Here is a 27,859-nt window from a genome sequence, read left to right on the forward strand (position 1 = left end):
TAGACTATATATGTTGTGGAAAGGAATTTCTTAATTTTATCTTTATTTTTTATAAAAGAATTATATTATTTATTTATCCAATTTTTATAATTTCCAAGTTTTAGGTTATGTTTAGCCAATTAAATTTATTATCTATTAAGTGATAAGTAGGTCCCTAGCTAGTAAAAAAAAAAATCTAGTAGATTTTATTGTGGGTTATCAAAGGTGGTTAAAAATTTAAGTTGATTGAATTTTTTCAACAATTTATTTAGTAACAAAAAAATTGTGTTATATGTTTATGAAAGGTTGAGTTGTATCTCTAACAACCCTATTCCGATTCAATTACAAAAAAGAAATCTGATAATTATATAAAAATGAGTTAAATAATTAAAAAATAAACAAATATAATAAAAGATTATGATTGCAGGAAATAATCAAATTTAATTCTATCCTTTAAGCTTTTTCCAGGAATAAGGAATTAAAGAACTATGATGTTAACCAAAATACAAGATAACAAGATTACAACAGATAAATTTTTAATATTTATGATATATTTTAAATGATTAAAAAAACTTTAAAAAAATAAAAATAAAAATGCAGAGAAGACTAAATTGCTTAATCATTGTGTTTTGAATAGAATTATGGCACAATAATGAAATTATAAAGCACTTACCCAAGTGGACTGCAGCACAACGAAAGTGGCGTAGTGGAGCGAGCGACAGTTGAAATGACTTAACCTTGCTATATAAGGCATTGGCACAGTCTTTGAGTTTGGATCAACCTAACATTTCAACCAAAAATATATTAAATCCAAGGACATGACTCTTAACAAGCACCATTGCTGCTCCACCTTCATCTTTCTGCTATTAACACTGCTCTCACAGTTTTATTCTGGTAATTTAACTATTTATTTTGATCCCTTTATTTGGTATTTATTACGTTAGAGCATCGTGTTAGTAAGGTGAAAGTATTGTCTTCTTTGCGTATCATTATATTGAACAGCAATGCATTATTTTATTGAATTTAATGGTTGCTTTTCAATGCAATGGTATCCAAAGAAGACAATATTAAGATAATATGAACTTTGGTTGCAGTGGAAAGTGAACTTCAATTGAACTACTACGCAGAAAGTTGCCCCAATGCGGAAGAGACTATCAAACAACAAGTTATTAAGCTGTACAACAAACATGGAAATACAGCAGTTTCTTGGGTTAGAAATCTCTTCCATGACTGCATGGTCAAGGTAAATATATATATATATATACAAATTCATTGTTTTATTGATCAGATAGCTTGCTATATATAATTAACCTTATTATAATGATATTATTAATTGATGAGCTGCTTTGTGGAATGCAGTCATGTGATGCATCGCTGCTGTTACGGAGGGTGAAGGGAATGGAATCGGAGCAAGAATCGGATAGGAGTTTTGGGATGAGAAATTTCAAGTACATTAACACAATCAAAGAAGCTGTGGAGAAAGAATGTCCGATGACAGTTTCTTGTGCTGATATCGTCGCTCTTTCTGCTAGAGATGGCATTCTCATGGTTCTTACTCAAATTCTTGTCTTTTGCTTTTCATTTAAACAGAAGAATATTGCAAAATGTTTACCCTAGTTTGTGCCTGCATATGGTTTACAGCTTGGAGGACCACGCATTGAAATGAGAAGCGGTAGGAAAGATAGCAAGCAAAGTTACCTGACAGAGGTACAAAATGCCATCCCCAACCACAACGACACCATTGATTTGGTGCTCGCCCGCTTTCAATCCATTGGCATAGACACCCCAGGAGCTGTTGCTTTATTAGGTATTAATACATGCCGTTTTCTTCTCCTATTTTTTTCTCAATTTAACCAAAAACAAATTATTCATTATGCGAAAAATTATTTGATATATAATGGGCAAAAACGAGTTGGGTTTAAATAGTGACATCCTCTTATTTTTTTAAAAATATATAGCAAAGTTAAATTATGTTATTAGTCCCTGATTAAATTATATATTTCTCTCTTTACTCTAATTTAAAAATTTTGAAATTTCGGTCCTTGACACAAACAATAACAATTAAATTCATTTAGTCAAATTCTACTATCAATTTCGTATTATGCGTAAGTTATGAATTTAATCAATGTTCTTCAATTTGATTAGTTTTAATTTCAATACTTTTTAAATTTCAAGCTACTTGTTAAATCTAGTAACTAAAATAGCACGACTCTTATAAATATTATATGAAAATAACACATTAATATGGTATTTTGAAAAGACCATAGATTACCATATCTAATAGTTACGGTTAAGATTTCAAAATTTAAAAAATATAAATAACTAAATTAGAGTAGATAGACTAAATTTGTAATTCATGCATAGTACAAGTACTAATAGCAAAATTTGACCTAAAAAATGAAGTACGTGACATTTTCAGTGAAGATGTATCAAATGTTCCACCTTAATTTGCACTGAATTAACAAACCCAATGTTTAAAAGTGACCTATAAAAGCTCAGGTTATACGTTAATAAAAATATTAGAGTCTTAGTTTTAGTGATCCGTATGACTGTTATGTAGGAGCTCACTCGGTAGGGCGAGTTCATTGTGTAAACTTGGTACACAGACTTTACCCCACAGTTGATCCAACACTGGACCCTGAGCATGCCGAATACCTCAAAAGGAGGTGCCCAACACCCGACCCGGATCCGAAAGCGGTGTTGTACTCGAGAAATGACCTGGAAACGCCAATGATACTGGACAATATGTTCTACAAGAACTTGTTGAAACACAAGGGGTTACTCATGGTGGATCAGCAATTGACTTCTCATCCACTTACTTCACCTTTGGTTGAGAAAATGGCTGCCGATAATGGATATTTCCTCGACCAATTTGCAAGAGCTGTGCTGTTGTTATCAGAGAACAACCCACTTAATGAAGATCAAGGCGAGATTCGAAAAGATTGTCGCTATGTCAACCTTGTTTGATTATTACCACAATCTTAAATTAAACCTGTAATTTCGATTCACTTCCTTTAATAAAACTTATTATTGCAATATTAATATTTTAGAAATTTTAATTAAATCGTTTTGAAGTTTAAAAAAAATATTATAATTGAATTATAATTTGGGAGTTTCATATTAATTATCTGTAGTTATAATTAGACTTGTTTAAGGTTGAGTTATTCGTCCAAACTCAAAGATCCGCTCAAAATTTGGAAGGATTCGTGCAAATATATTAGACTCGAAAAATAGACTTTGATAAAAAAATTAGGTAAGTTTAAATTATGGGTTGAGATTGAACTTGAAAATTCAATGTTGTTTTCTAATCTTTTAATATATTATATTATGTTATTTTTATATATTATGAAATTTATAGCACATAAAAAATTAAGAAAAATTATTTGATATACTGCCAATGGAGTTTTTTAGACTCCACAAGTAGGTTAAGGGTAGAAGTGTCCATGGGCTAGGCTAGGATCAGGTTGGGCCCAACCAAAATTTTAAGCTCGTTTGCTAGGTCTGACTTGAAAAATGGGCCTAAAATTTTACCCAATCCCGGCCTGGATAAAAATGCTAAAACTCAAACTCGGCCCACTTGTATTAATTTTTTTATATTAACTTTTTATATAATTTTTAAAAAATATATAATACATCGAAAATATTGAAAATAAATTAAAAATATATATGTATACTTAAATAACACTAAGATAAGTGCAACTTAACAAGCAAAAGCCTCTAAAATAGTAACAAAATTAATAATAAAACAAGAGTTATACAATATCCAAAAAAACTAACAAAATAGTAGCAACATGATAGTGAAATGGTAGCAAAATAGTAAAAAAAAAACAACAAAAATAGCAACAAAACAGTAAAAAACAATAACCAAAAACAATTGATTTTTTTTTTTGCATATTCGGGTTGGGTCGGGCTGGGCTCGAGCAAAAAAAGCCTTACTCGAGGCCTGATCCATTTTTTAAACAAGCCTTATTTTTTTGCCCAAGCCCATTTTTCGAACCTATATTTTTACCCGAACCCTCCCACTTTTCGGGCAGGCCTTCGGGCCGGGCCACAGGTCTAGTTAAAGGTTTGACAAGTGTATTATAGGGTGTAATAAAAAATATAAAAATTAATTATATGAATGACACTTGTCACACCTCAACATGCTTGTAAAATCTAAAAAACTCTATTAGCGGTGTATCAAATAATTACCTAAAAATTAAATCTATAGTTATATATAATACTATAATGTAAACACTAAAAATGTTAGGTTATCTACATATAAAATTGTAATAAATGAATATATATAATTATTAAGGATAAACTATACAAATGGTCATACAACTATGCCCGTGTTCCTATTTTGATAACTTTAAAATTTTTCAATTTAGGCACTAATGTTTGAATTCATTCATGTCTTGGTCACTCGCCGTTAAATTAATAACGAAAAGCTTAACTGGTATAATAACACATTTAGTTCTCAATACTTACATATTCTATCAATTTAACCTAGTTCTAAATAATTTAATAAATTTAACTCTTCACATTTATAAATTCTATCAATTTTGTCTTCAAACTTCTTGATCAAAACTTTCAATTTTTAAAATAAAAACATTCCACATCTATAAATTTGTAGAACCTAAATGAAGAAAAATTCTCCCAACTAAGGATCTGTTTTCCAAGCCAATTGCTTGTAAATATAATATTTTCTTTTCTTTTCTTTTTTCATTAGTTTTCTTCTAAACCTAATAATTTATAACCTTTTCATTGATAAATTTTTGGCTAAAAAAATGGGAAAAGCCTTAAAAAAACACTTTAGATTTACTCTTATTGTTAATAATATGATGTTTCCTTCAAATTACATAAAAATAGTCACTACACCAAAACAGGCTTTTAGCGGTGCTTTTTTAGGGCTATAGCGGCGTTTTTTAGCGCCGTAAATACTTTTAGCGCCACTTAGCGAAGCGCCGTAAAGAATGCCGCTAATGACTGCGTCGGTAACTTTAGCGGCGCTTTTTATAATAAACGCCGCTATAGACCATGGTCTTTATCGGCGCTTACCAAACAAACGCCGCTATAGACCATGGTCTTTAGCGGCGCTTACCTAAAAAACGCCGCTATAGACCATGGTCTTTAGCGGCGCTTACCCAACAAACGCCGCTATAGACCATGCTTACCCAACAAACGCCGCTATAGACCATGGTCTTTAGTGGCGCTTACCCAATAAACGCCGCGAAAGCCAATGACCTTTAGCGGCGCTTACCGTGAAAAACGCCGCTATAGACCATGGTCTTTAGCGGCGCCTTCACCACAAACGCCGCTAAAGCTCATGGTTTTTAGCGGCGCTTTTAGAAAAACGCCGCTAATTTTGGCAGATTTGAATTTTTTTTTATTTTCAGCCCTTCTGTAAAAACAAATCAGAAGAAACCAAATCTAAACCAACCGAAAGTAATAAATCTATATAATATTTAGAATAAATGTCAATAAATAAAATAAAATTCGTATTATTCTTACGAAAATTGTAAAAGTTAAAATGATAATACTAAAGTCAAAATTGAAGTATATTTACACGATAGTCTAAGACGACGGCGGTTGCGACTGCTGAAGCATCTTCATCATATTTTGAAGCTGCTGCTGGAGTTCATCGAACTTTTTAAGCTGTTCTGCTTCCCTCGCTGCAGCCTCTACTTCCTTCGCTGCAGCCTCTACTTCCTTCGCTGCAGCCTCTGCTTCTCTCGCTACCGCATATTCTTTAAGCTGCTGCTGGAGTTCTTCATACTTTCGTTGAACCTCAGCTTCTCTCGCTGCTACCTCTGCTTCTCTCGCTACTACCTCTACTTCTCTCGCTGCCGCATCTGCTTTAAGTTGTAGCTGGAGTTCTTCATATCTTTTTTGAACCTCAGCTTCTCTCGATGTTGCCTCCGCTTTAAGTTGTGTAATTTGCTCACTTGTTGTCGCTTGCATCTGAGCTATCTGGTCTCTTAACCTCTGAACTTCAGCTTGAGCCTGACTCCCCGAATGTATGTATTGTTGCGAGTTGGATCCAAAATATTGGGATGAGTTAACAAAAGATCCTTGAAATCGAACCCGACCATACCTTTCAGGACCCAAAACTTCAGTGATAATCCGATTATCAATGTCGTCAATATGAACAGAACTATCACTGGAAGCAATCGCTTTGTACTCTGCCTTTTTATCCTTCAGTTTTTCCTAAAAAATAAATCACATAGTTAAGAACGCAATATATATTAAAAAAACAAATGCAACATAACTTAACAATATTTGCATTACAAGAAATGAAATAAACCATTAGAAAATAAACAGTATAAATATTTAAAACAAGTCAAATTGTATTAAGCAAACGTACCATAATTTCTGCAGCTTCAGGAGTCATAGGGTTTCCATCTTTCTTCCTATGTGTAATGTCAAAAAGTTGAAGGCGTCCAACTTTTTGACCCGACAACACTTCCTACAATACAATAGTAAAAATATTATTTGATAGAAAGTAATAAATATCTGCCAGTATTAAAAAATTCAAAATACCTCGGCCTGAGCTACACACGCAAAACTTCTCGACCCAACTGTGTGTGTGAATTTTTATTTTTGCCTACTACTTGTTCCAACTCGTTCACGATCCTACGTTATGAAATTATTAGTACGTTAATTAGTAAATACTATAAACCAAAATAATTACAAGATTTTTGTAGTAACACATACCTCTCCTTTCTTCGAAGTCTAAAATCTAACGACCTCTTCCCACTGGTACCTCAGCATTCCCAGCAGGACATTTTGTAATTTCTCGTCGAGTGTTGTTTTTGTCTTAAAATAGTCTTTCTTTAAAGTGCTCTTATGGTCTCTCCATCTTTTTCCCAATGCCTTCTTTACATAAGCATCGGAGACCTCTAGAGCAAATCTCGCCTACAAAAAACACAACTTAAGAAAGTAAATGTAAACGAAACTTAAACCCAAGTATTATAAATGACATACAAATTTTGTTACCTTAATGTTATCGAGAGCTTGGTTCTTGTTACTCTCGGGCACTTTATGCCATGACTCGAAGTTAACTGGCAACATATTTGCATTCTGTGCTAGAATGCCCATGTATCCTGCTAAAAGGCGAGCTTCTGATCCAACAGGCTGACCAAAGCTATTACTGGATACTTGGACACGCTCGACTGGATCTAGATTGTATAAATCCCTCAGCAGCGTATGTTCGCGAACTCTCCGTGTCCCAGCAGTTTCAGCTGGAAAATAAAAGTATTGTAATATAAGAAATTTAAAAAATAAAATAAATAATAAGTCAACACACATGTAAGTTAAATGTTAAATTACTTTGAGCTTCTATAGGTTCCTCAAGTGTAACCGGAACATTTGAAGATCCAATAGCAGTTTGTTGTTTAGTGCTGTTTGTTTCGGTTGAGTTTGGAGTACCTTGAACAATGCGGTGCGCTCGCACGGGTCTTCTAGGAATTTTATCTGCAATACAAATAAAATATACAATTACAACAATAATAATATGTTTAAAATAGTTGAAATATATAATAAAACCAATATTATGATATGATATTACATATAATTAAATAATGGTAAAAGCTTACTATATTATAACCCATAAATATCTTCATCTGTATCCTGGCGGACCCATTGACTGTGTGTACTAGTACTAGGGATGTTTTCGTTTAAGTTTTGTTCTGGAAATGGCAAAGTTTGTGTTCTGTCGTCAATGCCATCTCTACTTCCATTGCCCATATCAAACAAGTCCCTAGGGATGTTACGGAGTACAACGTACCAACCCTCATCAATTGGGTCTTTTGAGTAAAAAACTTGTTTGACTTGAGAAGAAAATACGTACGGCTCATCAATCAATTGTTGTCCTGTATGAATCAATCGAGTGAAGTTCACCATTGTGAAACCAAATTGATCTTGCTTAATTCCACGACCAGTATTAACATCGGCCCAATCACCTCGAAATAAGACAATTTTCCATTTTTCGTAGTAATCCAACTCAATTATATCAGTAAGAAGTCCGAAATATTCTACATTTCCCTCGACAGGATTGTTGTCCCTAGCACTAGCATAACTAGTAATTGAGGAATTAACAACTATTCCACAATTTTGCATTCTCCTCAATCTCTCGCGATATTTTGTATGAAATCTGAATCCGTTTATGAGGAACGCACTATATCTTTTAACCACCCGATTTGGACCTTGATAAAGCCATTTAACTTCATCGGTCACGTTCTTCCCACTCCAAACCTATTGTATGAAAAGTCAACTGAGTAATTAAAAATGTTATGAGACAAGATTATAATTATATGTCGATGAAAGTTACAATTGCATACCGTTTCGGTTAACCATTCATGGAAAGATTCTGTGAACAACTTATTGATGTCTCGAAGTTGTGTTCTTCAGGAGCGCGAACGAGATCTCAGTATTTGTTTGTACTCACTATGTAAAAAATATGTTCAGCTTGTTAGAAGATAAACAATTTTTAATTGATGAATATTTATCAAATTTCTAGAACTTACTTACGTAAATGTTCCATTGATTCGTGGTGAAACAGAACATACCGATGTGCTTGTACCCACGAAAAACCATCTAATTCTGTAATTTCCACTTTGCCGATTGGTTCTCCAAAAATTTGGAACAAATAAGTATCGGCCAAGTTATGATCCGTGAGTCCAGCATTTCTATTTGTTCTGCTCAACATTGTTTCGACATCATCCAAATATTGCGAACAGAAGGTCATACATTCCTCTGCTAAGTAGGCTTCAGTAATCGATCCTTCTGGATAACGCTTGTTGCGGCAGTAAGACTTTAATTTGGATAGGAACCTAAACACGATATGCAACATTATGAAAAGTTGTACTTAAAGGCATATAGGGTTTACGGAAGGAGAGTTTTTAAAATAAATTAACACCTTTCTATGGGATACATCCATCGGTAGAAAACGGGTCCGCCAAGAATTGCTTCTCCCGGGAGATGGATTATCAAGTGAACCATAATAGTGAAGAAGGAAGGTGGAAAGATTTTCTCCATGTTGCATAAAGTCAATGCGGCTCTATCCTGTACCTTCTGAAGTTCTTGAACATCCAAAACTTTGCCACAAATGGCTTTCATTATATTGGATAGTTCAATTATACAAGACGTCACCTTCTTCGACATACAACATCGTAGAGCAACTGGCAATAAATCTTGCATCAAGATGTGATAGTCATGTGATTTTTGCGAATACAGTCTTCGATCTTTAACACTAACATATCGAGATATATTTGATGCATACGCATCTGGAACCTTTATATCATTCAACACCATACAGAACACTTCTTTCTCTGTCCTCGACATCGAAAAAATAGAAGGTGGCAACCGATATTTCCCATTAGGAAGTGGATTCGGATGAAGATCAAGTCGAATTCCCATTTGGACTAAATCAAGTCGACTCTGAAGATTGTCTTTTGATTTTCCATCTACATTCAAAATTGTACCCACAATGTTCTCGCAGACATTTTTCTCAATGTGCATAACATCAAGATTGTGTCGTAAAAGCTGATGCTCCCAATAAAGCAACTAAAAAAATACTTCTTTTTTTCCACAAGTCCGTCTCATTGGGATCATCCTCTTCATCAGAGTCATCATCAGCTTCATCATTTGATCTTCTATTTATTTGCGTGTTTGCCGGGTGGTTCATCTTTCCATAAATAAAATTTATATCTTTCAACATGAACAAGATATCAGATCCACTTGTCTGTGAAGGAGCTTCTCTGAACTCTTCGGTACCGTCAAATACTGAACTCTGAAATCTAAATCTATGATTTTTCGGTAACCACCGACGATGCCCCATGTAAGAGAACTTTTTCCCATTGTATAACCATTGTGAACATGTTTGTGCAGCACAACAAGGACACGCATAACGACCCTTTGTACTCCAACCGGATAAATTGGCATAAGCGGGGAAGTCATTAATGGTCCACATCAAAGCTGCACGTAAATTAAAGTTCTCATTTCTCAGCACATCGTATGTCTCGACACCAGCCCATAATTGTTTTAACTATTCAATAAGTGGCTGTAAATAAACGTTGATATCATTCCCGGGCCCTTTCTCTCCAGGGATAATCATAGATAAGATAAGGGAAGATTACTTCATGCAAATCCACGGAGGCAGATTGTAAAGAACAAGCACTACTGGCCAAATACTGTACGCAGTGCTCATGATCTTGTAAGGATTAAATCCATCAGATGCTATGCCAAGCCTTACACTCCTAGGATCGCTTGCAAAGGTTGGAAATTAATTGTCAAATGATTTCTAAGCTAAAGAATCTGCCGGATGCCTTAATAATCCATCATCGGTTTGTCCATCATGGTGCCACGTCATTGACTTCGCTGTCTTCGACGACATGAAAAGCTTTTGAAGCCTTGGTATCAGCGAAAAATACCGCAAAATCTTGACCGGCTTCTTTCTTGGTTGTGCATCATTTTCATCGTTGTTCCCATCTTCTGTGTTTCTATTTATCCAATGGGATTCGCCGCATACATGACAATACTGTTGGTTTCTCCGATCACCCCAATACAACATGCAGTCATTCGGGCAACTATGGATTTTGTTGTACCCAAGACCTAAGTCTTTTATCATTTTCTTCATATCTTTGCATGACTGATGGATTTTTGCAAACGAAAACATTCTCTCAAAAACTCTAGCAGCATTGTCAAAGAGTTCCCAGTCCACCCTCCCAAACATTTTAACTGGAAAAGATGAACGCAGAAAGCCATTTTGGAGAATTTTGATCCTTCATATAGTTCTTCGTTCATCTCATTAAGTAGCGCATAGAGCTTCGTCGGTTCTCCATTCGGCTCTTCATGAGGTACACTTGTTCCCCATTCGGTAAAAGCATTTACACCAACATTACAATCATCAGATGCCACAAATTCGGCTGGGAACGACTGAAAACCATGACTGTGCATATTAAATGCATTCCGCAACATACCTTCCATGTCATCCCCTCCAACGGACTGATGGTAAGCAGGACCAGGATAAGATACGTCCATCATTGAAGAAGAAGTACTAGGTGGGCATTCTCCATGAAAAAACCATTTTTTATAACCCCGAACAAACCCATCAACAACTAGATGCTCGTATACAACTTCACGATAATGCCAGTTTATGTTGACACACTTGTTACAGGGGCAAAGAATCATGTTCTCTTGGCTTGCATATTGAAATGTAAAATTCAAAAAAGTTTGTACTCCATTTCTATATTCGTTGCTTACCCTTGACAAATTCATCCAAGACCAGTCCATTTCTTAATTCTTGCAAGTCTGATTTTCAGCAGAAATTACAAGGGTAAGTTGTTAACTTCATTGGTATTATTTCACTATGTAAGTTTTCATATGATATATATTTATGTTATTATGTCGTATTATGTAAGTTATGTATTAAAAATGTTATGTATTAATAAGTTATGTAAGTTATGTATTATATAAGTTATGTATTAATAAGTTATGTAAGTTATGTATTATTTTAAAATATATATTAATAAGTTATGTCGTATTATATAAGTTATGTATTAAAAATGTTATGTATTAATAAGTTATGTAAGTTATGTATCATTTTAAAATATATATATTAATAAGTTATGTAATGTATGTATTATAAATGGGTAATTCATTGACATTCAATCAATTAATCGATGACTTTATTGTATTTAAAAGATAATTAAACACATACATTAAAGTATGCAAGTCACATCTAACGGCGATAATTTATTAAATTAGAAGTAAAATTGATAATTCATTGTCATAAAATCGTAAACCCATAAATAATTCACATTAAACCGAATAAACTAATCGATCAATTTGTGTAATTGCTTTTGCTTGGGTACATAATACGGGGAGAAAATAAAATTATGATTTAGAATTATTAAATTATGTAATAGGCTGCAAAATTACGCGTAAATTGGGATACAAATATATAACGCAAAAATTGGTCATGTAAAATCGATACCACATGTTTAAAAACAAAAATATTAATCAAAACCCATTTGAAAACTCGAAAATCATAAGTAAACTATAAAAGCAAACATATAACCAAATACGAAATTTAAACATTTGGAGGTGTTTTTTTAATAAAACAATCTATGGAAATATATGAATAAATACCTCAAATTTTCCAAATATCAGAGCAGACGACTGCCAAACAAAAATCACAACTAAATTAGTACCCAAAAAACACCAAACCAGAATTTTAATAAAAGGAAAAAGTAGAAATGAAAACAATACAAATGAAAACAAATTGGTGGTGGAAAAAGAAAAGACTAATACTAATGATTTGTGTTGTTTTAACTGATTATGTTCCATCTTAGCTTATGTATGATGATTTATTCAAAAAGTTTATTACGCCAGAAGTAATATGTGTACGCAAGCTTTTTCGATTAAATTGAAGACTAATTATAAAGCTTTTGATTGACATATTTAACATAGCTGTGTTTTCTAGGGTTATATTCATAGTCTTTACACCACATATTAAAGATGCATACTTTATGTACAGTGGTAAGCAGTCAAAAATTCATCACTACTGGACAAACATAAAGAATTAATATAAAATAATTAGTAATTAAGATTATAGTCAATCAAATTTAAGCTAATAATTAGAGCAGAATATATATTGTATCTTTTAGAAGTTACATGTACAGTCATAAGTATTACACTTACGAATAAATCATTAAAAAAAACAAATAATGTTATTTTCTTAATAAAAAACTTTAGGCTGTGTTTGATAGGGGGAAAACCAATTCCGGAATTGGTTTTACACGTTTTCCAGTGTTTGATAGCAGGAAAATATTTTCCTTTTGTAAACCAATTCCGCAACACGGGAAAACCTATTACAAATTTGGAGAAAATGTCTTACGCTTTTGAACTCGGTAAGACATTTTCCGGAAAATGATGCCTTCTTCTACCCTTTCCCCTTTCCCTTCCCCTTCCCCTTCCCTTTTCCCTTCCCCTTGGATTGCAAATCAGTTTGGTCAAGGACCTCTTCCGGTTCCTCCTTAATCCAGGTAAGGCTCCTTCTTCTTCTTCCGTTTTTCATTCCTTTTTCTTCTTCTGTTCTTCATCTTCTCTTCTCAGCATATTCTGTTTTGTTTCCTCTCTTCCTCTCTCGTTCTTTGATTTCTAACATTTTTATTTTAATAAATTATATTGATTGTCATCAAATTGAGAGAAAGTATAGTAGCCGATGAAGATTACAGATTATCTATTGGGCTATTCGCCTCCTATTTGGGCGACTTTTCTTGCTGGATGATGTTTTGGTTATATTTTGGTTATATACAGATGGTTGAAGCCCAAGTGGAGCCGCCCTATCCTCCAGATTATGAAAGTAAGTTAGCACAGCTTTGCAACTTCTTTCTTGCTTCAGGTTGTGTTAAAGATTAACAGTATTTCTTTACTAGCTGATATTGGAAATTTCCTCTTCATATTCCAAGACTTTACTCTGTTCCAGTCCACTTTTCTTTCATTGTTTCTTAACTAATCTCAACCAAACAGTAAATTGCAGGTTTGGTTCATTTGAGTATGTACTTGAGTGTTTAGAATTATCCTGTGATTTGCTTGTAAATTTGTACCAACCCAATACTAGTTCCTCCAATTGCTTCTCAAATATTTGTTCTTTTCTTCCTGGGTTTGCAGTAAGAGCTCTTCGTGAGATAGCAACAGAACTTGGGAAGAAGGATTGGAATTACAATGAAAACCCTTGCAACAATAAGTCAAGTTGGTTTACTCCACCGCCGCCGCCAAATGTGCCTGAGGCCATTAACAACAGTACTGTCACCTGCAATTGCTCCTTCCCCAATGGTGAATGTCATATTGATGGCATGTAAGTCCTCACTAGTCATAATAAAATTGATGCTTATTTTAATTTCCTTAACCATAGACAGTCCTCTTTCTTTTTATTTTCAGTATGTTAACTTTGATTTCTGTATCAGTGATTTGCTTTGCTTGAATTGTCCATTTTGATTTTAGCACTATGAAATTATTACCATATGCAAATAGAGTAAGGGTGTGCCTCATTCAAGATGAATGGCTGTATGAGTATGGCTTCGAATTCGGATACAAATTTATCCCAATTAATCATCTCAGTCATTAGAATAGAGCACATATTTTGAAGTGGCTAAGGTTATCCATTAGAATGTATGGAAGTTTTGAGAAGTCATTGGACGAGCTGAGATCCTTTTTTAGAGAAGTCAATGTCCGTTTTGAGTTCCTTTATTAATATTTCCTTTCTTTTTAGACTGTTTGGTTTTCTTGTGCATGGACTGTGGTCTAATGGTGTTACATAAGGTCTTTTCTCTGGCTTCACTTGTTTGCAGGACTTGGTTTTCAAGAAATCATGCTCATTCCTTGATGTTACTTAAAAAAAACATATTATTTATCACTAAGCAAAACAATACATGTTGACTTGTCACATTGTGCTGAAAACAAAGTTTCAACTGAGCAAATCACACAAAATCGCCTTGTAGCATACAAATATGAAAATCTTCCTCACACTCCTTTTGTGAACGATTTTTGTCTTTTTTTCATATAATAATAAAGCAAATGAGAGGTTTATATTTCATCGATTTCTGTCTTTTTCTTCTATAATTTCCTGGCCTTATGATGCGGGGAACCTTATTGAACCCCATATTCTTTTAGGAAAATATAGTCATTTTTCTCATGTTGTACTAGCTGAACTGTATTGTTCTTTTATATATGTGTTGCTATAATTTTACCGGGTTGTTAGACATTATCTTAACTCACACGACTTGTACCTCTTTGATTATGTTCATCATTTCTAGACATTTTTTTTGTTGTAGTGACTCCAACCTCTTCAGTTCAGTGCTTAGAAATGTGTGTTTTCCATTTCTTTTAGGCAAATGCATGACCAAGTTGTATTCAAGAGTGAAAAATGAAGAAACATGTTGCTATTGTATCATCTGATGTTGTCACTGTAAACATCTTATCTTGCTGGTTACTTTCAAAGTAATTAGTTATTTTGAGAATGAAAAATATTATGTGGTTCTGGCTATAAATTCTTATGCTGTGATTGTGTTCATTTATGCTATGTTTGGAAACATTAATTTGAAAATTTGGATTTGGAATTCATTTGTAACCTCAGAGTACTCTTCTGTTTTAATTGCTGTAATGTGGGTTTTAAGATCCATTGCAATTACATGTCAAGCTTTTCACTTTGCCAGAACCCCAAAGGCATTATTGTTTGAGATTTTTGACGGAATTATTTGATATGTACTTGAAATATTTTGCTAACAGCCTAAAAGTTAAAAATGAATTATTTGCTAATATTTTGCAAAAGGCTCACAAGGACCTTGACAAAATGGGTCTACTGCAGTTTCACAAGACATTAACAGTCTGAAACATATTGCATTGATGGAGGCCAAGATGAAAAAACTCTCTGATTTACTAAGTAAGGTTAGTTGGTTGCTTACTTTGCCCTTAACTGTCTTTGATAAAAATGTGAAACATGAGCGAAAGTCTTTGCAAAAGTATGTTGCTGCTGTTTGTAGTCCAGATATGGTAACTATAGTGGATGGTTTTAACTACTATTTCTGTGATCTTTTACAGACAATTGAACAAACAAAAGAAAATGTGGTAAAGAAGCTAGCATTGACGTATGAGGAAATGGAACAAGAATGTAAGGAGGTAAGTTAATCTCTTGGTATACTAATTCAAGTGTATCTAATACTAGAACAAAAAAAATGTTGGTTCCAATTTACATATCATGAAGATGGTAGTTATATAATTTTACATTCATGTGTTTTGGTGTGATTGCAGATCATGGATGGTTTTGCTGAGGGGAAAGACCTGGTTGTGTCTGTTATGTCTGCAATGGGGGAAGAGCAGATATGTGCTCTCAAAGACATTGGTCCTAAGTAGTTTCAAATTCATTTATTGCAAATCTTAGATGGAACCATAAAAGACTTTGGTAGTACTAAATGCGGTTTTGATGTTTTGTTTTGGGTTTGGATAGAAAAAAGAGAACAACAATATAACTAGTTTCTTGTTGTGCTATGGATTACTGTTTTGCTTTTCTTTTTTAATAATTTTTATTATCTCGTCTTTATTTTTTGTGTTGGTAACATTTAAATTCTAGCTTTTAATTGCATATTACACTTGCATTAGTTACCCAATATATATTAATGTAGCAATTTAAGTTTGACATATCATTTAGTACGAGTTAATACAATATACTAGTTTTTAAAAAAATGAAATTTTCTAATAATTACAGTATTTTTTATTTTAATTTAAATCCCATGTTAAATATATGTATCACAAGAATCAGATTGGATAAAAGTAGAATCAAATTAATATAAAATTTAAATACAAATAAATGTTTTAATAATGAAGAAGTAAAATCAAATCGGTATAATCTACAAATAGATGAACATTTGGAATTTAATTAGATAAAAAACTTTTATTAATAAAAAATTTATTTATAAATAAATCATTGCAATATGTGTAAAAATAATTTAAAATATAAAAATTTATTAATATGTATATAAATTTATTAATATATGTAAAAACAACTTTTCCGGAAAATATTTTCAGGAAATCTGTCAAACAGCAGAAAATATTTTACACAGATTCAATCAAACACTAGAAAATATTTTCCAGTAAATCATTTTACAGAAAAGTAAAACATTTTCCAGAAATCATTTTACGGAAAACATTTTACTGCCAATCAAACAGACCCTTAGTATTTAATTTGGATTTGAGAAATAAATTAGATAATCAATATAAAGCTTATTGGTAATCATTAAAATTTTTTATAACTTTTACAAGTATAAACATGTATCCGATAATAGATAAAAGTTAAAATGGTGGGATTGAGACAAATATTCCACATAGAAATTGTTAATAATAAAACTTGAATACGATAATGCCAGTTCAAGGTCTTTACCTTTGTCAACTGAACCAATGCATTTGTATTTGGCAATGTATGTATTATAAAATATTGTATAAAACAACATTCAGACGAACACAGAAAGCAAAAAGAACAGTGCAAATTAAAACAGTAGCAATGAAAAATACTTGTAACAGCAAAATATTATGAATTAATAAATTATACCCTAAACTACACATCAAAATAAATTCACTAAAAAGACAGTAGCAGATGATTCCACCGACAGCAGTGAAATCTACACATTTAGTCCAAACCCTTAACAGTAAACGACGCAGAAAATAGAAAAGGAAGCAATGAAATAAAATCACCCGACAGTAGCAATGAAGCAATGGAATGAAATGCCAGTTTATTAGTTCTGTACCTGCTGAACAATGCAGAAAACAGAAAAGGAAGCAATGATTTCCAAGGAATGAAACCCTAAACACAAACAAAATAAAATCATTTCCTAACCAATGAAACCATTCACAAAATAAATTCACAGTCCAAGCATTACATTACCTTCAGGACGATGAACAAAAATTGAAGAGGAAGACCGAAAACCCTATAAACAGAGAATACACTTTTTCTAATTTCAGGATCAACAAACAATAACAAACCAAAAATAAAATTAACAAAGCATTTGCACAACCCAATGTATACGGAGGCAGAATGGGGAAAGTGAACCTGGAATACTTATTCCCCCGACCACCAATTCCGATGATGCTCCTCGACGTTCTCCGTCAACTGTGTGTGTTTACCGAATGTACGAACCGGATATTTTGTTGTTTTGCAAGAAATGGAAACACCCAAGCAATGAAATTTGAAAGAGATGAAGAATTGATTTTTAGAAATGGGAGATAGCAAAAACACTGAAACGAGTTAGGGATTTCAGTACTTAGGGATTTTAGAGCAGAAAAAATGGAATTGGGGCTGGGAGCGGGGGTATACCCCAAAACTGATCTGTCATTAAAACGACGCCGTTTCATTTAAATACATTTGTGGCACTTACAAGAAAACGCCACTAACGTTATATCTTTTGCGGCATTTTTGAGAAAAAACGCCACTGATAATTAAATTGTCAACGAAACGGCGCCGTTTTGTTTTATTTTTAGTGGATCTTTGCGGCGTTTTGCATAGAAACGCCACTAATAATTCAGTTCTTATAATATTTTATTTCTTTTTATTTATAATTTTTATTTTTAATATATTTCTGACTTAATACATTATTTTAAATTGATAAAATTGATAAAATTTTTTAAATTTTATACAGTACGAATAAATTAAATATTAGCAACATTAAAATTTATAAATTATTGAAATTATTAAAATAATGTATTCCAAATTTATTTTATTTGTCTTTATTTATAAGTTTAATGTTTTTTAATAGATTTTTAATTTTGATAATTGTTATGACATTATTCTAAATTGATACATTAATATGAATTTATTAAATTATTTTAATTTTATGCAGTATGTATGATTTTAATATAATCAACATTATAATTTATAAATTATTGAATTTATTCAAATAATGTATAACAATTTTAATTTATATATATATGCTCTATTTTTAAGCTAATTAACAAACAAATGTAACTAACACAATATTAATAAGTTTCATAATATATAACATATATATATAGATATGTATATATATATATCGTGGCGGAATTCTATATAACCCTGTCCCTTATAATCCTATATATATACTAATTAATGACATAATTATAAGAAGTAAAAAACACAAATAATTTTATTTATTTATTTTGCTTTTGTTTTAGATAGCTAATTAATTAAACCCTAAAACCCAAAGCTATTAATTCCTATAACCCGTAAATTTTAAAATTAAAGCCTAAACCCTAACTCGTATTCTTCATGCAAATCCGAAACGCAAAAACTATGCATTGTAACATTCAAATCAATAAGGCTAAACCATAAACCATAAACATCAAGCCGTAAAACAGTAAATTTGATCATTATCTTATAAGCCGTACGTAAACACTAATTAACCTCACATTAAAACTAACATGTAAACTCAAACCCTAAACTACGTACCCCAATCCCCAAGTCGATCGTAAACCTAAACCCAAAACCCTAAACTCAAAATTGTAATCCTAAATTAATAAACATTATGTATCGAACCCTAAAACCCCAAACCATATACGACAAAATTTAAATATTAATTCTCATACCCTAAAATACATAACTATCATTTGCGGCGTTTGTACCAAAAACGCCGCTAATACCAATAAACAGTATAAAAAATGAAGTCGTTTTGGTTAAACTTTTGCGGCGTTTGTACCAGAAACGCCGCTAATACCAATAAACAGTATACAAAACGAAGTCGTTTTGGTTAAACTTTTGTGGCGTTTTTACAATAAACGCCACTAATACCAATAAACAGTATAAAAACGAAGTCGTTTTGGTTAAACTTTTGTGGCGTTTTTACAATAAACGCCGCAAATTCGTGCCCAATATATGCTCTATTTTAAAATATCAAACAAACGAATGTACGTAACTAACACAATATTAATATGTTTCATAATATATATAATATATATATTATAATAAGAAGTAAAAAATACAAATAATTTTTTTTCCTTTTGTTTTAGATAGGTAATTAATTAAACCCTAAAACCCAAAGCTATTAATCCCTATAACCCGTAAATTTTAAAATTAAAGCCTAAACCCTAACTCGTATTCTTCATGCAACTCCGAAACGCAAAAACCAGGCATTGTAACATTCAAATTAATCATTAAGTACCCTAAACCATAAACCAATAAACATCAAGCCCTAAAACAATAAATATTTGATCATTATCTTATAAGCCATAAACACTAACCTCACATTAACACTAAAATGTAAACTTAGCTAATATTAATTTCTATTGGGTACGTATTAGACCAAGTAACAACCTCATTAATATTTGTCCCTTTTCATTCATTTTCAGTTCTTAGGCTTACTATTAAGTCATTGTTCTGTTCATGTTTGATTAACTAAATATAAAATTATTTTTGGTTATAAATTTATCAATATATATAATATTATTTATCACGATATTTGGTACTGTTTTATATATATTACTTTCTTTGATCGATATTTATTTAGTCTAACTATCAAAATTAATCTAGTACTGTAATTCTTATTAAATTTTATACTATTTTTTATTCTGTACAACACGTACAATAATTTAAGTATTTTAAATTAAATAAATTTTTGGTGTAGTCTGATATTTTATTTTACTCATAATTTAATAAAATTTTCTAATAATAAAGTATTTTAAATAAACTGGAATTGAAAAATATATAATAATATATATAGTTAATTAGGAGTTAGGACTTCTCTTTAATAAAAACAATTTGTATTAAACAATATTATTTATTATCATTTAAATGTAAATTTTACCGATATATAATAAATACAAAATTTTCAACTTATAATATAATAATATAATTCAAACATTACTTGAGAATATATCAAAGAATGAGATAATATTACTGGTTTTAGATTTTATTATTAGCGGCGCTAGCTACAAAACGCCGCTAATGCTCTGGTCTTTAGCGGCGTTTTCTAATATGCGCCGCTAATGCTGCGGTTTTTAGCGGCGCTTTTTAAGAACCGCCGCTAAAGACCTGAGCATTAGCGGCACTTCGTAAAAAACGCCGCTAAAGACCTGAGCATTAGCGGCGCTTCGTAAAAAACGCCGCTAAAGACCGTAGTATTAGCGGCGCTTTGTAAAAAACGAATCTAAAGACCTGAGCATTAGCGGCGCATATTAGAAAACGCCGCTAAAGACCGCAGCATTAGTGGCAATTATGTAAAAGTGCCGTTAAGGGCCCCAAGAAATATTAAAACGGCATCGTTCGGCGTTCGTGTTTTGCGGTGCTTATTTGTAAACGCCGTTAATGATTGTTTTTAGCGGCGCTTTACATATATCGCCGCTAATGCTCGTATCTTTTGCGGCGTTTTTCGTAAAGCGCCGCTAATGCTAGATTTTTTGTGTCGTTTTTTGTCCAAACGCCGCTAAAAGTCTGTTTTGGTGTAGTGAGTCCTTGAATTTGGAAATTAAATATAGATTTATAAAATATGACTTTTAAAAAAACACCAATTGTTTAATCATTAATTATTTAAGAAAAAATATGAACATTTAATTTTTCATAAGAAAAAATGTGAAAGAATTAATTGAATTTCCTTTTGTTATATGATTTTTTCAATTTTATAAAATGATTAAGAGATTATTATGCGTTCTATTTATTTTTAAGTTTTAAATCCACAATAAGCAATACACATCACTAATAATTTGTTTTAATGTCAAATTATTTACCAAATTAATTAAATACTAAAATTATGCTAGTCAGAGTGAAAATTTATTTTTTACAAATATTAAATTATTTATATAATTCTACTATATATTATATTTTTAAAATTTGTATACTCTATTATTTTTAATGGTATTTAGTTAATTTCTAACACTAACCTCTTAAAAATATAAAGAAAAAGGATTATGAATTGAATTGAATAATTTCAACCATAATTAAAACAATTAAGAGATGTGGAATGTCTCTGTTTTAAAAGCTGAAAGCTTTAGTTAGGAAGCTTGAGGATCAAATTGTAATACCCCGAAAACTTTTACAGTAAGAAAGTAAGATAATATCCCTGATATAGTAAAATAAGGAAATAAAGTGATAAAAAGGGAAATTTTGAGTTATGTCAACATTGGGAAGTATATTATGACATATTAATTCAAGAAAGGATTAAATCGCAAAAGTAAGCAAAGTTTTGTTGCCCAATAGTAAATACTCAAAATTTGAGGGGTTAAAGTGTAAATATGAAAAAGTTGAAGGACCAATAGTGTAAATATTTTAAGGGTGGAATAATCTAGAAACTAAGGAAAATGGATGAATTAGGACCAAATTGAAAAGGTGAAGAATTTTGAGGGACTAAATTGCAATTTTACCGAATTAAGTGGTGACTCAAGGATGGAATTTCAAAAGATTATAAAGGGCAAAATGGTCAATTAGAGAGAGAGAATTCTAGAAGGTAATGATGATGTTTGTGATATTTTTAATTAAGTAAATAGATAAATGTTATTTAATTAATATTTTATTAAGATTTTTAGTATTATTTTATTATTAAATGATTAATATAAAAGGGAAATGCAACCAACGTGAGAAGAGGAGAAAAGAAAGAAATTTTCCTTTCTTTACAATTTGGTCCTTTTACCAAAAATTTACTATTTTTACCTAGAAATCAAAAGAATTTCCATAGCTTCCAAGAGAGAAAAATAATAAGGAGACAATGGGGAGCTAGAATATCAAGTTAGATTCAAGAAATAGAAGCTAGAGGAGAGAGAAAATCAAGTTAAAGATTGAAATCAATAGCACAAGGTAAGAACATCAAGATTTTAATATACTTTTGAGTTTGATATTATTGAAAAAGTAGGAAATTAATGTTAATGTAGAGTTTTATTATATAAGGTTCTATATTCTTGTTATGTTAGTAAAGGGAAATAAGAGAAAGTGATGGAAAATATTGAAGAGAAAGGAAAGGAAGGTGTTATAAATTTAGTTATCAACATTTTACACTAAAACAGTTTTGAGACAGTAGCAGTAGTCTGAATTTGAAATTTTACCAAAAATCGTAGAAAATGAATTAGAGGATGAAAAAAAATATGGAATTAAAGCTTATTGAGTCTAGTTTCTCATAAAAGAAACGGTGTAAGCAATGTAATTATAAATCATGAGTATTAATAAATTTTGTGAGATAAGGTCAGAATGATTTCGGGATCCCCTATTCTGACTTTGGAAAATCATCAAAAATTGGAGAAAAATGATTAGGGGCTTAAATTTATATGTATAAAATCTTGAATGAGTCTATTTTCAAGAGAAACAAACGGGAACATCATCCGTGTCGAAACCACTTTTTATTTTACAAAAACGGGTTAACTTTTTTTTATTTAAAAACAAAAATGAAGTCGCCACCAATCTTTTCATTTAGGTGTGATCGGATCACCTAATAATTTAATCATTTTAATAAAAGTTTAAATTTTACTAAAACATTAATTTTTGGTCTACAAATCCAGAAAACGGATTCAGGAGTCGGTTACGCACGAGGAAGGATTAGCACCCTCGATACGCCCAAAATTGGTACCTAGTTGATTAATTAATGACTTAATGTCGAAAGTTGAAAACTCGAAAGGAATTTAAAATACGATCTTTTGTTAAAATATAAAAAAAATTCAAGAAATGGGCACATTTCATGTTAATCGAGAAAGAGAATTATGTCCCGTAAGTTAGGACACAATGTCTTAAATTCCCGATACGAGAATAAATGCCGAAAAATTTATTTATTTGAAAGATATTTGATTCTCTAGGTTTTAGAAAAAAAAACATATTCCGTAAGTTAGAACATAGTCTTATTAATTCCCGAGATAATTTAAAAAATGTGTTTTTGAAAAATGATTCATATATTCGGATTTATCGGAAAAATCAAAACCCCGTAAGTTAGGGATCGATTTTCTAAAATTTCGAGGGTACGAAATATTGTATTCATTTAAAAAATGTATTTTTACATTTTTTGGATAAAAATATACGATGTTTGAAATACTACATGCATGAAATATTGCACTAATAAATAACAATAATGAATATAATAATAAAGGCAATTTACGAGAATTATATTACATGTACTATTTTAACAATAATATGAACAATCAAGGAATAACTATAATAATAGAACCAAAGCATGCAAATAAGAGGAAAAAAAACCTCTAAAAAAATCCAAGTAAGTAAAATAAATATATAAAAGATGTAAAAAAGGTTTATGAAAATATTGAAAGTAATGATCTAAATTACAACATAAGTGAAATTTAAATAAATAAATGAGAGTAAAACATGTAAATAAGTGAAATAATGAAAACAAAAAAAATAATACTGATAATAATAAAAAATAGTAATAATAATAATAAAGAAGTTCACGAATAAAAAAATAAAATAAAACAAAATAAAAGCAAGATTAAACATAAAAATATGATGAAATAATAAAAATAAAAGAGTAAATAAAAAATAAATAAAACACAACACAAAACAAAATTAAAACCAAGACAGAGACAAAAAGAGGCTAAATTGTTATTGGAATAAAATTAAAGGGCTAAAAATAAATAAATTTTGAATACAATTGCGGCTAAAATTATAGACAAATAAGTGTAAAAGGACTAAATTGAAATTTAAAAAAAATGGGGTAAAAAATCGAAAGTAAAAATAAAAGGGAGGGCGCAATTGAAAAACACACATAACTCACAGGGACCAAATGAGGAAATATCCCCACCCTCTAAAATGCACCATTTCGTCAGGACTAAATCGAAAACAGAATAAAAAATTGAAGTATCAATTGAAAAAAAAAACTAAATTAAGAAAATTTAAAAATGCGGAAGGGTCTAACACGCAAATAGGCCCTTCCACAAAAACACGCGAATCTTGAGGTTAGAGCGGGTCGGGTCGCGGGTTGAAGGGTGAAATGACGCTGTTTTGGGTGTCAGAAGCCAAGCCCAAAACAATGTCGTTTTTGGTTGTTTATATAAGTTAAAAAAAACTTAAAAAAACATTTGTAACCTCATTTAAAAAAAACTAGAGGTGCTCATGGGCCGGGCCGGGCCGGGCCCATAAAAAAATTTTGGCTCGGGTCCTAGGCCCGGCCCGAAATATGGGCCTGTAATTTTGCCCAGGCCCGGCCTGGGAAAAGAATCATAAGCCCGGGCCCGGCCCGGCCCATTTTTTTAATAAAATACCAAAAAAATATTTTAAAAATTAAAAAAATTAAAAAAGGTATTTTAAAAATATTTTAAAATTAAAAAATTTAAAAAATAAATATATTTATTATATCGGGCCGGGTCGGGCCCGGGCCAAAAAAGTTGTGCCCGAGGCCCGGCCTGTTTTCTAAACGGGCCTCGTTTTTTTGCCCAAGCCCATATTTCGGGCCTATATTTTTACCCAAACCCTCCCATATTTCGGGCGGGCCGTCGGGCCGGGCCGGGCCGCCCGGCCCATGAGCACCTCTACTCTCAACTCTCTCCCAGCCTTCAGAATCTGGCCAACCCAGGTCGCCGGACCACGGCGGCGGCCGCCATCCGCGATGGCCGAAAAATTGAAAAGTCACAATTTTTGGTTTTTTCAGTTTTCAAACCCGTGGAACGTCGATTTTCATATGAATCAGCACCTCCCTCGCAAAAAGGTATGATTTTTATCCTTTTATCTTCTGTTTTCTTTATTATTTTTGAATGAAATAAAACCAAAAAAAGGAAAAAAATAAAAAAAAACTACCTTCGAAAATGGTCTGTATCTCTTTTTTTTTTAAATTCATTCGTGAGTAAAAATACATAAAATCGAGACTCTTTTTATAGCCCGAAAATACCACCTATTTATCTATTTTTCTTATTTTTTACACTGTTTTTTTTTTTTTTGCTTTTGGACTTTCCTAGTCCACTTTGCAGGTACAAACATGGCGGCACACGCAAAGAAGGTGGAGCGCGCAGGGGATGCCGTTGGGGCGTGCGGCGGCTGAGCTTAGGCTAGGGTTTTCTGTTTTTCCTTTTGTTTTGGGCTAAGGTTTGCAATGGGTTATTGTGTTTGAATTGGGTATTGGGCTAATGAGTTTGTTGGCCTTTTATTGGTTTTGGGCCACTGTAATTCTGGTCTGGACATTTAATTTTATTTTGGTTTTATTTTCTTTTGTCTTTGGTGTTTATTGATTTAATCGGGCCCGGGCAAATTGAGCCATTTAGAGCTGCCCCTCTTTACTAATTATCATGTAACGGGAATGAAGCAAAGACTTAACAAGGCCAAACTTGCCCGCTCTTGTCGAGTCTTGACTTCTTTTGGTGAGTAGCTTCACTCCAACCCACTGTGTCTTCAAAGGTATAGGAGTTGTCACTTCAATCCATTCCACTGCAACGCCAGGGAGATAGGATTTGTTACTTCAATCTGCTCCATTGCATTCTCGGGGAGATACGATTGGTTTATTCAGTCTGCTCCGCTGCAACTTCAAGGAGATAAGACCTGATGAGATCTGCTCTATTGCAACTTCGGAGAGATAGGATTATCGGCTTTAATCTGCTCCACTGCAACTTCAGGGAGATAAGATTCTCTATCTTCAGTCTGCCCCACTGCCACTTCAAGGGGATAAGCCTTGCTTTCTTCAACTTTAACGCCAGGGAGATAAGATCCGCTGCCTACAACATTAATCTACTCCGCTGCAACGCCAAGGAAATACGATTAACTGCCTTCAACTTTAATCTACTACGATGCCAAGGAAATAAGATTTGCTGCCTTGAGCTTTAATCTGTTCCACTGCAACGCCAAAGAAATGATATTCGCTGTCTTCAGCTTTAATCTATTGCAATGCCAGGGAAACAAGATTCGCCGCCTTCAGCTTTAATCTGTTCCACTGCAACGCCAAGGAAATGAGTTTCGCTGCCTTCAACTTTAATCTATTTCAATGCCAGGGAAACAAGATTCGTCGCCTTCAGCTTTAATCTGTTCCATTGTAACTTTAGCGGTATAGGATTTGTGGTTTCACCGATCTGTTCTCTGAGGAACATGACCTGTAAAATTCATTTCATAGGCCTATTTATGCCCAGTGATTAGGATGTTATGATCGGAATGAATCAAAATCTCCTAACCAGATGTGTATGCATGAATGCAAAATGTCATGAAAATGATCCCTTAATGCTTGAGTTCTTATTGCTTATTGTTCATTAAGGCTTTATCACCGACACGTCAGAACGTCTATCTTGTTCAGCGAGTATTTCCACAGAAACACTCATACTTAATCAGATTGCCCCCACTGTAATCTTCAAGGTTTAATCCACTATAATCTTCAAGGTTCAATCCACTGTACTTTTGGAACATAAAATTTGAACCATCCTCCTCCCACTGTAATTTAGGAGTATAGGATGTGAATTATCTCTCCCATCATTTTGGTCATTTGCAGCACTCCTAGGGTGTTGTACCAATGTAGAATTCTCTTCCAAAGAATAACCCCCTCTTATATTTGATGATCATTGCTCGTTTGTCCACCAACATGATATCTTGCCATTTTGTTCAATCAATACTTTGACAACAAAATCCAAAGGGATAGTCTTAATTTAGACTCTTCCTTCTCAGATATTTCCAACCTTTAAACCTGGTGTGTTCTAAACAATAATCTTGTTTCAGGTTCTTGTATTATTTAGAAACTTCTAGAGTAATACACAGAACTTCCTTTATGAAAGTGTTGTTAGTCCATTAATCATTATTCCAATGCAACATGCTTGCAAAAGATCGTAAAACTGGATAAGAATAAAATTGATTTGGAGCATAGCTCGGAATGAATAAATTATCAAGGAGAATATATAAAAAAATAAAATAAAAAAATAAAAAGGAATTGATTGGAAACACGCATCTTGAAAGGAATAAAGTATTCCAAGAATGACCAATCCAATACAAGTAATATGAAGACTAGGTGCCCTAGATATCGATGCCTCAGACGTCGCATACCCCTTTCCTGTTAATTCCAAGTATAGCAATATCACCGCATGCCCTATTTTGATCAATATTTGAGCCACCCTTTTCAGGTTTTCATCTCAAATCCCATTTGGCCTTAAAGCGCCCTTTGCGGGTTTTCACCTTGGTCCATTTTCCCTCTTCAGGTGAAGTACTTCTTAACTGAATTTGAGTTTACAGGAACTGGCAAGTTTTTACCATCCATTTCGCTCCAACATCAATGCTCTTCCAGAAAAGGTCTTTTTTACAACGTAAGGTCCTTCCCAATTTGGCATCCATTTCCCTCTAAAATCCTTAAAATCCTTTTGTAAAGAAAGGATTTTTTTCAACACCAGGTCTCCTTCGTGAAATTTTCTAGGATGAATCTTTTTGTTGTAGGCTCGCATCATTCATTTCTGGTACATCTGGCCGTGGTGAATAAGTTTTAGCCTTTTTCCT

At 32.4% G+C, this 27,859-nt stretch overlaps 1 protein-coding gene and 2 long non-coding RNA genes across 4 annotated transcripts; all 3 read left to right on the forward strand.

Moving 5' to 3' along the window:
• The first annotated feature begins 733 nt into the window (after positions 1 to 733).
• On the forward strand, positions 734 to 3,015 carry LOC107899656 (peroxidase 21). Of its 2 annotated transcripts, none has more exons than XM_016825428.2 (5): positions 734 to 873; positions 1,074 to 1,222; positions 1,339 to 1,527; positions 1,621 to 1,786; positions 2,540 to 3,015. In XM_016825428.2, the coding sequence occupies exons 1-5, from the start codon at positions 798 to 800 to the stop codon at positions 2,944 to 2,946; spliced, it is 987 nt and encodes a 328-aa protein (XP_016680917.2). In that variant the 5' UTR covers positions 734 to 797; the 3' UTR covers positions 2,947 to 3,015. The 2 variants fall into 2 exon arrangements, with proteins under 2 accessions (XP_016680917.2, XP_040947125.1); XM_041091191.1 differs by having other exon boundaries at positions 750 to 873; positions 1,107 to 1,222.
• Positions 3,016 to 12,831: 9,816 nt separating this feature from the next.
• On the forward strand, positions 12,832 to 15,404 carry LOC121216039 (uncharacterized). The gene is made up of 3 exons (XR_005912037.1): positions 12,832 to 13,007; positions 13,282 to 13,822; positions 15,332 to 15,404. It is a non-coding gene; the product is annotated as an uncharacterized lncRNA (long non-coding RNA).
• Positions 15,405 to 15,509: 105 nt separating this feature from the next.
• On the forward strand, positions 15,510 to 16,037 carry LOC121216040 (uncharacterized). Its single transcript, XR_005912038.1, has 2 exons — positions 15,510 to 15,642; positions 15,775 to 16,037. It is a non-coding gene; the product is annotated as an uncharacterized lncRNA (long non-coding RNA).
• Positions 16,038 to 27,859: the final 11,822 nt, after the last annotated feature.

The sequence above is a fragment of the Gossypium hirsutum genome, chromosome D04 (genome assembly GCF_007990345.1).
Source record: "Gossypium hirsutum isolate 1008001.06 chromosome D04, Gossypium_hirsutum_v2.1, whole genome shotgun sequence".
NCBI classification, from domain to species: domain Eukaryota; kingdom Viridiplantae; phylum Streptophyta; class Magnoliopsida; order Malvales; family Malvaceae; genus Gossypium; species Gossypium hirsutum.